Source organism: Vanessa cardui, chromosome 5 (genome assembly GCF_905220365.1).
Source record: "Vanessa cardui chromosome 5, ilVanCard2.1, whole genome shotgun sequence".
NCBI classification, from domain to species: domain Eukaryota; kingdom Metazoa; phylum Arthropoda; class Insecta; order Lepidoptera; family Nymphalidae; genus Vanessa; species Vanessa cardui.
In genome coordinates, this window is record NC_061127.1 from 6,047,022 (window position 1) to 6,059,777 (window position 12,756).

At 31.9% G+C, this 12,756-nt stretch overlaps 1 protein-coding gene across 5 annotated transcripts in view; it reads left to right on the forward strand.

Moving 5' to 3' along the window:
• Window positions 1–12,756, forward strand: part of LOC124529685 (G protein-activated inward rectifier potassium channel 3-like) — a 37,982-nt gene that overhangs the window by 11,474 nt on the left and 13,752 nt on the right. For 3 of the 5 annotated variants that reach the window (XM_047103539.1, XM_047103538.1, XM_047103537.1), the window contains exon 2: window positions 3,623–4,151. In XM_047103539.1, coding sequence (XP_046959495.1) covers window positions 3,784–4,151 — 368 coding nt within the window. In that variant the 5' untranslated portion in view covers window positions 3,623–3,783. Of the gene's footprint in view, window positions 1–3,622; window positions 4,152–11,997; window positions 12,544–12,756 lie in introns of those variants that run through there. The other 2 variants (XM_047103540.1, XM_047103541.1) reach the window with 2 other exon arrangements.

Sequence of the window (12,756 nt, forward strand, 5' to 3'; positions counted from 1 at the left end):
TTAGAGAACACAGACACTATCATAGTTACAAAGTTTATGTATACAAACCTCCTTCGTTAATAGCTCTTGCTATTAAAAACAATATCAAAATCGAAGAAAGCGAAGGCAGAAAGCGACTGCATTATAATTTTTCTAAATAAATAACTGGTACGACAATAATACGATTTACCAAAAGTTATTATTACATTATATTCAGTTCAATATAGCTTTATATAATTATATATTTTCCTCATTTATGATAATAAGTCGCAATAGACAGAAATCAGCGTAAGGATAATAAAACAACTATACATTATTTTTATATTTCATATAAATATATAAACGATTAAACTAATTCGCGAATGTAATTTATAGTGGACTTTAGTACTGATGTGACGTTAACTAATGTCATAATTTAGAGATTATATAACAGTTTCATTGAAATTAATTATTATAGTTGTATATTGTATACGTAATCTTTACTTCTGGTGAGGTATTTCATTTTTAGTAGACTTATACGGGGCATTAGGTAATATCACTAGGAAAAAAATATATAATTAGTGTAATAAAAGTTAAAAATAAAGTGAACGCATTGTTAAATTTATGGAAGAGTCGGTTATGGACTCTCTGGAGCATTGACCCACATTCGCCGAACGACACTTGGCACCGTGACGTTTTATTACTCTATACGATACTTTACATAGAAAACTCCATCTTATTTTCAGTACGTTAAGAACGTATTTCTTCCGCCAAGATTCGTATAGGTAAATATGTAGTCACGAGCCATATGTAGTTTTTATTTTATCAAACTGATCTGGTGTTATTTGACCTTGAAGCAAGACGGTATTCATATAAATGATGAATGATAATAATAACTCATCTAAGTATTCATTCAATTTTGTTGTGATATTTGTATTACCTTTTAAATTAATTGAAAACTCTTTGTACACGCCATTGAAAGTTAGACGCTTAACAAACGATCTTTTATGAACTAAATGGCATGTAGTTTCCAAAATTGTGCATGAAATGTAGGGAATGATTCAACAAGTTTTGACGAGTAATTGCATTTTTCGTAAGTGGTATGATTGGGATTAATACCGAAACATATATCTAGATGTAATTGAAGCTCTTAATTTTTGTCAAGCGCGCCATCTACGCGATCTTAGACTGCAATCTTTTCATTTATTTAGAAGGGAAAGGAAAAATCTTGATATATTTTAATAATCTAACCTAATCGATATATTTACACATTTATCGTCAGTGTCAATATAATATTATTTGTAGTGACGTTTTGGATAGAGGGTAGTACACTCAATTTCTAAAATATATTGGGTAAATCTATGTGATATTCTCGATTTTCTGATTGGTGCAAAACCGAATATTTTCAGCATTTCGGACTTTTATTTAAGATAGACCATTCTCAGTAGCTGATCTCGCCGCAGTTTCAATATTCGAACAGTCTTTGAAATTTGTTTGATAGATTTAAAAAAAATTTTTTTTTTTAAATCACCATGGGCTGAAAAGAATTACAGTACGAATCGGTCGACACGACGATGATTTATTTATAAATTATTACATTTTATGTTAAAAAAAGTTGAGATTATTTATATTTTATAGGTCTTAGCTTGCTTACATATCGATCGGAATGATCGAATTTAAACGTACTACGTTTATAGTTCGAACAATATACAAACGATCAATTATATTACTTGAAAGATACATAGAGTACGAATTCATTTTTATTTATAAATTTACGTATTGTTTGACACATTACATCGTAAAAATGAAGTAAATCATTGAATACCAATAACAATGTCAGCAAGTACAAAACAACACTGCTAAACAGGGTATATTACTTTAACTGCAAAGCAACTTTGTTTAGATATGTTTAAGGATTTATTACATATATTTGCATGGAGTTATGAATTAAATATGACTGTTTAATGCACATGACGAGTATTTCTGTGCAGCTGAAAAGACGATTTGATGTTTATGGTTAATGTGGCCCTCCTGATGTTTGCAGCGTGCAGAAATCTTACCAAATATATATTTTATAATCGAATTCGTAACTTATAAGCATTTTTTCCCGTTCACATTTACAAACGTTCTAAATGTAACTACAATTTTGAAATGTTATATTTCGTCATGGCAACAACAAAACTGGGTGAAATGAAATTATCTTAATTTGCACGATAAATAGACATAGCTGCGAGAAGATAAAAATAGCCTGACGTTTGAACATTACAGTACTTTTCATAACCTCATTTTAAAATGTACAATGTCTTCCATCAAGAGTATTTAATCGGTTGAATCATTAACATTTTTATAGAACAATCGTGAGTCAGGCTGTTATAAATATTAATTAAAACAAAATAAATAACCTGGCGCCAGCCATTGACGTTTTGACATTTAATAATAATTAAACTTTTAAATATTACATGCAAGTTAAGTACCAAAATAGTGTGGCTAATTCTATAGTTACGTCAAAGAGACTTGGAAGATGTGATCATATCGCGATGTTTACGTTCACGAGATGCGTTGCATATGCTTCAAACAATTTATTTTAGGGAACTAAAATAGTTATAGTCTTTGTACTTACAAATACTAAATTATAGGTCGTCAGTTTATTTATTTCCGTATTCTTTTGTACACAATTGTTTAGCCCTTTTTTACCTGCTGAGATACCTGACGACCTCCGTGGTCGAGTGGTGTGTACACGGGTTTTCATGGGTACGCCACTCCGAAGTCCCGGGTTCGATTCCCGGACGAGTCGATGTAGATTATCATTAGTTTTCTGTGTCATCTTGGGTATGGGTGTTTGTGGTACCGTCGTTACTTCTGATTTTCCATAGCACAAGTGCTTTAGCTACTTGCATTAGGATCAGAGTAATGTATGTCATGTTGTCACTTGTCACATAATAATAAAATTTGTTGTTGATACAAATTTTCTTATATACTTAACAATTCATTTAAATCAATGATCCGTCGAGTAAAAACAAAAATAATAGAGTAAAATAATAATTTCATATGTAATAATTTAACTGCTCTTAATAATAACGAAACAACTTAATAACATTTCACTTTTTATTGCAAACATTATTATACTTTTATTTGTAAGTAGTGCACGTTTTATGTTAAAAAGATAGCAAAAGTTGATAATTCTATAAAGAATAATTACTGAGTATGCAGAGAAAATTATATGGACGGAGCTCTAAACGAGCATTTGATCGCTTCATACTTTAAATAACATGTATTTTAAGATCCCAGATAGTATATAATTTAATATGCTTTCACTCTATATATGAATTCAACCAAATTCTTTACGGAATAACTATACTAACATAAGAAAGTTATCCATCAAATTATATGATATTAAGAAAGAACAAAAAATCTGTTTGTTTTTAAACAGATGACTGTACGTCTCAAATTAAGACTCCTTTCTCTCTTTGCTAATAATTACTCTAATGTACAACGTTAGAAAGGCTTATTAGCGAAGTAAAAGTTTTCAACATTCAGATTCTAAGCGGGAACCAGTAGACAAATCATATCTTCTTTATTGTACTTGTGACTTAGAAGTTATTATTTTCTTATTTGATGTTATTAAGATTTTAGCCATAGTAAATAAGTTTTCTTTTTGTTTCAGTGTCAACATTTTTATCCCAAACATTATGATTTACAAATGGATATTATGATAAGAGTGAAGTGTTGTCAAGAAACTAAAAATCCAAAGTGACGAAGTAGTGTGGTGTCTGTTCTGTTGCGTTCCGTTGTTTCTTACCTTCACTTTCAAACCTACCCTCCAAAATGTCAGACAAGACGTCATCATCTGTTGGCCCTAGAAGTTTCGAGACAATCTCTGAGGAGGATGGCGAGTCGCCGTGGGACAAATTATTGGGAGATGTGAATAGCGCTGTACCAACTATAATTAAAACGAATGCATCGAGTGCAACGATTTCGAGGAGTGGGGATGAAGTTGCCGTTCCTACCGTCGATCTTGAAGCGAATAAATTAACACGATCCAAGAGCCTTAATCAACGCAGAAACAGCAGCGGTCTCCTTAGCTCAATTCCTCGGCAACTTCGACTTTCCCTTCGAGGCGTGCGCAGTGAACCTTCCAGTGTCAAAGACATTCCAACTACCAGAAATGATAGTGCCCTCAACCTTCTTCTTAGGTAAGATTTTATTATTTTCACAGTAATTATTGAAATAAATAAACATAAATAAATAAAAGGCTCTCGTTAAGTACTGATGTTAAGTATGCATTTCTTCACAAGAATTTTCATTAAAAAGCCATGGAGGTCAAGAACAATGGCGCCCACATGGCTTCATAGCCGCCAGCGTTTATTACTTCTTTATCGACCCGGTCTTCAGTAATTGCCATCCAATTTAATTGCAAGTATGTTTATTACCCAAGTAAATGCCACGTTTTAAAGGCTTCATTTAATTACTTTTACATTTTATGATAATTTACTGAGTAAGTCAATGAAATTACTTATTCTTAGACAGCAATAGACGCACGAACTCCATCCGTTTTTGAACAGCTTTGACGCAAGTCAAAACCTAGTGAATTTCTCGTAATATGCAAAATTCGTTAAAAGGAAACGGACGTCCTTCTTTAAAGCACGATCGGTAATGATATACAGGAAACTTGCCGCCGCAGAGACGCTACCAAAACAATGCTCCTTTGGCAGATAATATAACCTTATGCTGCGTTGTCGGTCAGGGATACTGCAGTTTATCCTGTTGAGCTGTACAGCGTTGAACATAATATAATGTGTTTGCAAATATATCGACCTTAAAACAATTTAAAACGCCACGTCAAATGTGGACACTAATTTATTAGTTCAACAAAGTTCCCTTCGCATATAAATGTGAGTTTATGAGCAATAGGTATTGATACCGTTGAGCACATTAATTGTTTTGAAATACCCTTATATTAACACGGTTGTGTTGTACAATCAGAAGGATAAATAACTAATAAATATTCACATACATAAATTATTATTCAATGTTTGAGAAGGATACGATGAAGACAAAAACGATAAACACGTAGAAGACTTACATACAGGTGCAAAATTATAGAAAGTTCCTAGTAATAAATTGCTATTGACACTTATACTGGCTGTGCGAATTCTTAGCACGATTGTACCAAGAACGTCGCGAGGCCGTTCACTTCCTCTGAACTAATACTTACGTGATGCCCAATCCGCACAACAATGAGGTTATTAACGTATGTAGAACTCATTTCGGAATATAAGTCCTGGAAACGGATGTGTTATGAATCTTATAACGTCGCTGATAAGGGTCATATCGCTTTGGCATCACGGGCAGCCAATCGGGTATGTGGCGGGCGCCAATGTTAATGTTTGCAATAGAACAGTTCCCCTGCTTCCTGCCTTATCGCTGTTTAGAAACGGCCGGCCTGAATTTCGATTTCTAGGCACGTCTGTAATTTCCTCCTAAATATAGTTGTCTACAGACCGATCATTGCAAATAGTTCGAAATGATACTATTAATATACGTATTCAAAATGCTAAGATAATCATCTCGATGATTTATTTTAATTAGATTTGTCACTCGTTTTAAACGTTACACATGTCGGTCATACATACATTTGGAAAGTGCTTTGGAATTGAAATCAATGACTTTGATAGCGTTCCAGATTCATAATGAAAAACAAATCCTGTCATCTAAATAGATACGAACACGTCACTTAAAGAACATATAATATTATACATAACTTATTCGAATGTAATATTGACTTTTAACTTTATTTGTAGTTTAGGTAGGAAATTTACGTCACAATGCTTAGTTTGAAATACCGTCATCTTATGAATCATTATCAATAGAATTAACTGAGACAAAAATGAGCGAATCGAACGAACGAATGACGAAACACGGGTTACTATCCTCAATTTTTCAATGTTACTAAAACCCACCAACGCAGGTTTTTCTAATATTTTTTGTCCAATCAATTCTAATGATACCGACTCATGGTGACTGATATTATACCTATATTAATAATATAATAAATATTTTATTTATTTATAATAATTCGCATTGTAAAATATTTAACATTAAAGTATTCGAAACATTCATAAAAAAATTGAAATAGCAAACAATGTGTTATTGTGAATGAACACAATAATTATCATAAAAACAGCCACTTTGGACATTATGTAATGGCAGATCCATGGCCAAAGTTCGTAGTTAAAAACATTTTTACATATAGCTAATTTATACCGATTATATTACGGCAAATGGAGTTATAAGCGTATGAAATCGACGTAAATACGTACTATACTTATTTTATTGAGGAGTAAATGTTTATAATTTAGTAGAAACTATTTAAAAAAAACAAATTAAGTTTTATTTAAACCGCATTTGAACGAAGGATGATTTCAAACAATAAATCAAACCGTACAAGGTGTTTTTATCTTTCCTTATTTCTTCTTAAGGTTTTTTTATCAGCGTCTATAAAATGAGCGACTGTTATAACGAATTTTCGATAAATATGACTCACCAAAACCAGTTCAAAGAACCGTTGACGTGTTTAAAAAAAAAATGAAACCGAAAACCGTCACGTCAGTAGTCGTTGCCGTGACATAATAGACATACTATACTATACTTTGTTGACATTCTCTCTGTAATTAATATATGGATATTTCTATAACTGTCTTTTAAGGGGCGATTAATTTCACACGGATCTATGAATAATAGAGCTGAGATGGTCCAGTGGTTAGAATGCGTGCATCTTAACCGATGATTTCGCGTTCAAACCCAGGCAATCACCACTATATATATGTGCTTAATTGGTGTTTATAATTCATCTCATGCTCGGCGTTGAAGCAAAACATCGTGAGGAAACCTGCATGTGTCTAATTTAATGAAAATTCTGCTACATGTGCATTCCACCAACCCGCATTGGAACAGCGTGGAATATTATGTTCCAAACCCTCTCCTTAATGGGAGTCTTTAACCCAGCAGTGGGTAATTTTCAGGCTGTTACTTTACTTACTTACTTTACTATGAATAATATTTAGTTACAATACCGATTCCTTCTCTTTCTATCATCATTGATTTGTTATTAGTATGAATGAGACACAGCATCAATCTTTGTATATTAAACAATCTTTGTATTATTCGCTATCCAGCCCTTTGCTTAGCAACGAGTAAGAAATTCGATACAAGCGAAGCGACAACCAGATTGTATTGAGATCAAACACGTTTCATTTATCGTGGCACACGCTTCATATAAATTTCAATCACGTGACATATTTTTTATCATAATGTTGATTATACATAGAGTTCCCGCTTTGACTTTTATTGTACTTCAAATAATAAAAGTGAATTATTAGTAAATATTAATTAGTGTTGAAAATAACTATACTACATGAATAAAAATTTAAACAATGAATACTCTCAGAGTTAAATGTCAAATTTAAAACCGATAATATTTTAAGATGAGTTAATGCCATCTATGAGGGAGTAGCGGTACCAAATGTATCCCATGAAATGTGTTATACTGAAATAGCACACTATAACACGAAGACTATTTCAAACTCACGTGTCACCATTGGAACGACTTGGCAACAGCATTTGCGTTTCACCGAGGACGAAGTTCATCCTAAGATATTTAAATCTTTGGCTAAAGGTATGGAATGAAATGTTCCAAACTTCAATAGAATAAATTATTACTTTTCCATGTTTTTTTATAGCTAATAATCACCCAACGTAATAATCATAATTGAAATCTTGTGGGAAGCATTTTATTTAAATTTGCACACTACTTTACTTATTCTAATAAATGTAGAATAAGATCTGTTTTTAAATTTTTTACTAAATAAAATAAACAAAAGAAAGTCGATTGAAAAGTACAGGAGAAAAAGGTACAAAACTTTCTCGGCCCTTTTATATCTATATGCATATAGATATATCTGTAATGATGGAGCTTTTAAGCCCATCAGTGACTTAACTCGTTCTCGATATAAGAAAAACCTTTGATTTATATATAGCGTCATATTTAAGTCAGTTGGTTTGTTAAAATGTGAGAAATGAAGATTCAATAAACATCGTTCGTAAACATACGAAGAACGTTTCAATTGAATCGAGCCATTAAAGCAGGAAGGTTGCTAACCCGGGCAGGGTGAGTGATCGATACCATTACATTTATTATGATACTAAATAAATCATACAGTGCTGATAAATACCGTACATGAGCCGTTTTAACCCGCCGTGTGATTTACTACTGTGAAACAATCACAAACATTGCCTCTGAGTTCTGACGCATCTTCAAACCTAAACATTTGTCCGATGTCTCAATGTATATAACTATTCTCACAGCACATCACTAAACACAAACTTGGAATAACGGACGTTATTTCAAACATGACATGACAGATATATTCTAGGTACAATCACAAACAAAAATCGTACATATACGCGATAGTCTGTACAAACAAAAAATGAACCGAATTCGATGAAATTATTATTAAGCAATTTTGAACCCCGAGGAAAAACATAGCCTTTTCTTAACGTTATCTAATGCCTGGTGACCAACTCCTAAGACGAGACCCTCAGGTGAACTAGAAAAAACTAAAAAATTAAGATTATAAATTATCTTATATAATAATAGCGTTGGCCGATTTTTGTTCCAGTTATTATGAGAAGATTTATGCACATAAAAAGTTGTTATAGTCTCATTTTGAAGAGTTTCAGCTGTCGATGTGTAAAAAACTAAGGAGGATTCTTAATAGTACTTTAGTAAATTGATACCACGTAATAAAAAAAAAATTTTAAACATCGTAAAAAAATACGGGCTGGTCAGAGGTACATCTCTCTGCAGCTGTGCAAGAAAAAGTAAACAATGATAAAATAAATTGTCATCGAGAAACTCGAATTCTAACTGAACTAACGCATAACATTCATAATTTCATTTTGCAAAGGTTTCATCATTTTGGAGTTAAATGTAAAGAAATGACTTGCAGGTTTACAATGAAATAAAATCAAAACAAAACCTGCCATAGATTACGAAATTCCTAAAAAAGTCTTTCGAATCCAGGATAATGATACCAATCATCCTGAAGCATCACATAAATGGAATGGGGTATTTAATAATTAGTTGAATTATTGTATATAATAATAATCTATGTAATCGATTCTTCTCTGTAGAATCGACGACAAAAGTAGTAAAGTATATTTTATTTTGATTTTAATTTTATCTGCATTGTCTATTATTTGTTTGTTATAATTTCTGTATACGTAACTTATAAGATTATATATTATATAGCTATTTATCTTTCTCCTCCCTTTAAAATATAAAGAAGCTGTTGAATTAGAGCAGACACAAACACGCAACGTGTTGCAGATTTCTAGGGGCGACGGTAGTCCTTTTCCATTTGCCATAAAAAAAAACAAGCAACCACAAAGTATATTATAAAGATGATTATATAAAATATCTACCCAGTAATTTTGCATCTTTGTATTTAAATGTTTTCCGTTTCACGTTTTGTTTACGTTTATTCAGCGGTTAGTCGAGAGTTTTAATGAGTACATGTAAACACATAAATTCTTCATACGTACGTAACAAACCTATTGCTCAAATAAGCTTCTCTTCTCTTATGGAGAATGTTTGACGTTTAGTCAACCACGCTGTTTAAAAACGAAACTTAAATATTCCAGTAATATTACATTAATCCAATATACACCTTTATCGACCAAGAAGTATCAAATTAAAAAAAAAACATATAAAAACTTGTTTTTGTCTAGATTTGAGTTCTTTTAGCTAAATACGTATTAACATTCCACTGAATAAAATGTCATATATTACAAATTGCCGCAATGACCACTTAACTGGTCTATAAATGTTATTAACATTTTTATCACACAGGCTCGTGTAAGTTAAAGATCTCTGCAATTATATAATGCAAAGTGCTCTTTCTTAGTCGCGTCTGTTTGACGCCATAGAAGCGTTTATCAGGTTTCAAATGATAGACTGCAAAAGTATTTATAAGTTGCCTTGGTATTCATACGTTCACAATTCTTATAAAATAAATTCCTAATTTAAAATACAAAATAGTTAATAATAACTATGATTAAATACAAACATGTTCCGTAAACACTTGGCATTGCTTTAAACATGTCAACGTAATAAGCAACAGCTTCACTATTTCATATAAATATAAAATGAATACATTTTTTAAAATATTTTGAACCAAATCAATACCATTGACTACAAAGAGGTTTTATTTGTTTTTGCCGATAAAAACACCTCTATAAAACCTCTTTAGTATGTTTGATGTATTTTATATGATAGCCTATCATGTTAACGTAATCGTAAAGATTTTTTTCAATACAAACTCTACCAAAGCTTTAACAGAATCAAAATACAAAATAGTAAGTGAGATTGTTAGATCTTCATAATGACTATGAATACTGAAATTATGTCTGGCCCATATCGTATTTGCTGTTAAAGAATAAATACAGTGAGTTTTTAGGTTAAAAATGTTATTATTAAGGACAAGATTGGGTCAATTTATTACATACCACGTCACAGAATATTAATCCTTATCAAAAAATATGAGTACCTATTTTTAATCTATGCTTATAGTTACTTAAGTTAAACTTTGAAACTCTATAATTTAGATATGAATATTAACTCTGTCTTCATACAATGCTGAGTATTGTCGCTTTGACGTGCCACGTAACCCTCAAACGCAAGTTAAGTCCACTCAATACTTTGACTAGTTCTGAAGCGAGGTTTTTGTTCATACATCTTTGTCATCATCTTGTTCATCATTAATTAGTTACCGCTTTACTTCAATTGTTGCCTTTTCTCTAAGCCAGCTCCTTTTTCTTCTTGTATACATTTTTATTTAAAAACGAAACAAAAAGAAATACTTCGATAAACAAATGAAAAAAGAGATTTTATCTATTTTTAAATGGTACATTAAATGGAAGTCAAATAAATGATAATCCAGATTTTACAGATTCAGAGGCAAACATATATTAATGATGATCGAATTTCTTTAGTAATTTAAAAAAAATCAAGAAACTCTTTAATAAATAAATATGGACACTCGGTTCACGTAAGAATGAGACAAAATAACCTTATAATATCTGGCCTGGAGCTTCAATTATTTTTACTAATATATAATCAATCGTTAATTAAATAATTGGATGCTTTGTCTCGAATGAACAAAGTAATTTAATTGTACACCGCATGACTTATTAGCGTAGCTAATAACACTTTACGTACGTACAATGATAACAGTGTGCTATTGTTTTGAACCCTAATTTAAAACAGCCATGAAACCAGCTCTTGTCACTCATTGGAATCTAGGCTTGCCTAGAGTATAGATTACGGCGCCAAATTTCTGAAGGTAATTTTTTTCTGACAGCTGTTCAGTTTCGTTAAATATGTAGAATGAAATACAACAAAACAACAATACTTTTGTTGCATTTATTCTTCGATTAGTTTTGTTAGAAATACAGTTCTGTCTCTGAGTTACTCATAAGATTTTTCTCGATATTATACTTATAGGTTATTGTGCATCAATATGTAAATTGATTAGCTTAATTTATAAACTAATTAATGAAAATGCTTTGGATTGTCAAAGAGACTATATGTACACTGTCATAGATATAGTAACGATTCCGTTGGCGTCACGCTTGCTTATGCGTCATTAACGTCTGATTCGTAAATCCAGGGAGCTATAAAATTTCGTCCAAATTTTTTTGCGCAGTCAATGTGTTCTGAATTCACCATTAAACAGTTGAAGTGTCTGATTCAGTAAATATTTAGACGAAACATTCAATCGTGCGTAGTTTTAAGAACTCAATATATTCTCGCATGTAATAATAATATGAGTAGCGATTGGAGTAAAAACTTAAAAAACTACAGGAGGCGACTGAGAGACGCGCCGTGGCGCCACTGGCAGCGTTGGCACGGGATGCTCGCGATTGTGTAGTGTTTGTTTGTGATCGTCTTCGCCTCCGTTTCATTAAACATCCGTCTGTTTCAGTACACGGCTAATTCTCCGCACAATCAGTGCCAGTGGAATAAGTCGTTTCAATTATTCTACGACGCCATTTTTTTAAGATTAGTCTAGTGCGTTTCATTCAAAATGATTTTGATAAAGACACTGAGAAGATTTGTTGTACTCTTGTTTGATATAAAGGAAGTGTTCAGTGAATATCTGATTAATGTGCTGCTGAGTGATGGGGCGGAGGTACTCTTGTAATCATTACTGTCATTCCCACTAAAGACACATTCGCAAAAGATAGTCTTATAAGAAGTTGAATGAAAGAGTTGGAGCCGCTTTTGAATGAGTTAAAAACTTTGAATTAGACACATATTAAAAGACTGACAGAAAGCGTTCAGCTGTTATAGTGTATTTTACGCTTCTAATAATAGTATATAAAGAGTTTCAAAATAGAGAGAAGCAAATTTTTTATGTTCAAGAGAATGTCCGGATTAAAGAGATGTATAAGTCAAGTATCGATGTTTATGACTGGAAAACCGCTTAATTCATCAGAATCTGCTTGGAGAGAAGAATTACAAAAGTAAGTTGCTCCTTACGAATGTTTGAAACCATAAAAAATGGCATTCATTAGGTATATTTAAAAACCTAAATGACTCACTGAAACTACAACATTTTTCTCAGAAGTTGTCTCTTACATACAATGAAAATAATATACAATAGCTTTGTGAAATTCTTCTAAGAATATTACCTTGAGAAAAGAAGAATATAATATATTTGTTAATGAGCTATTTCG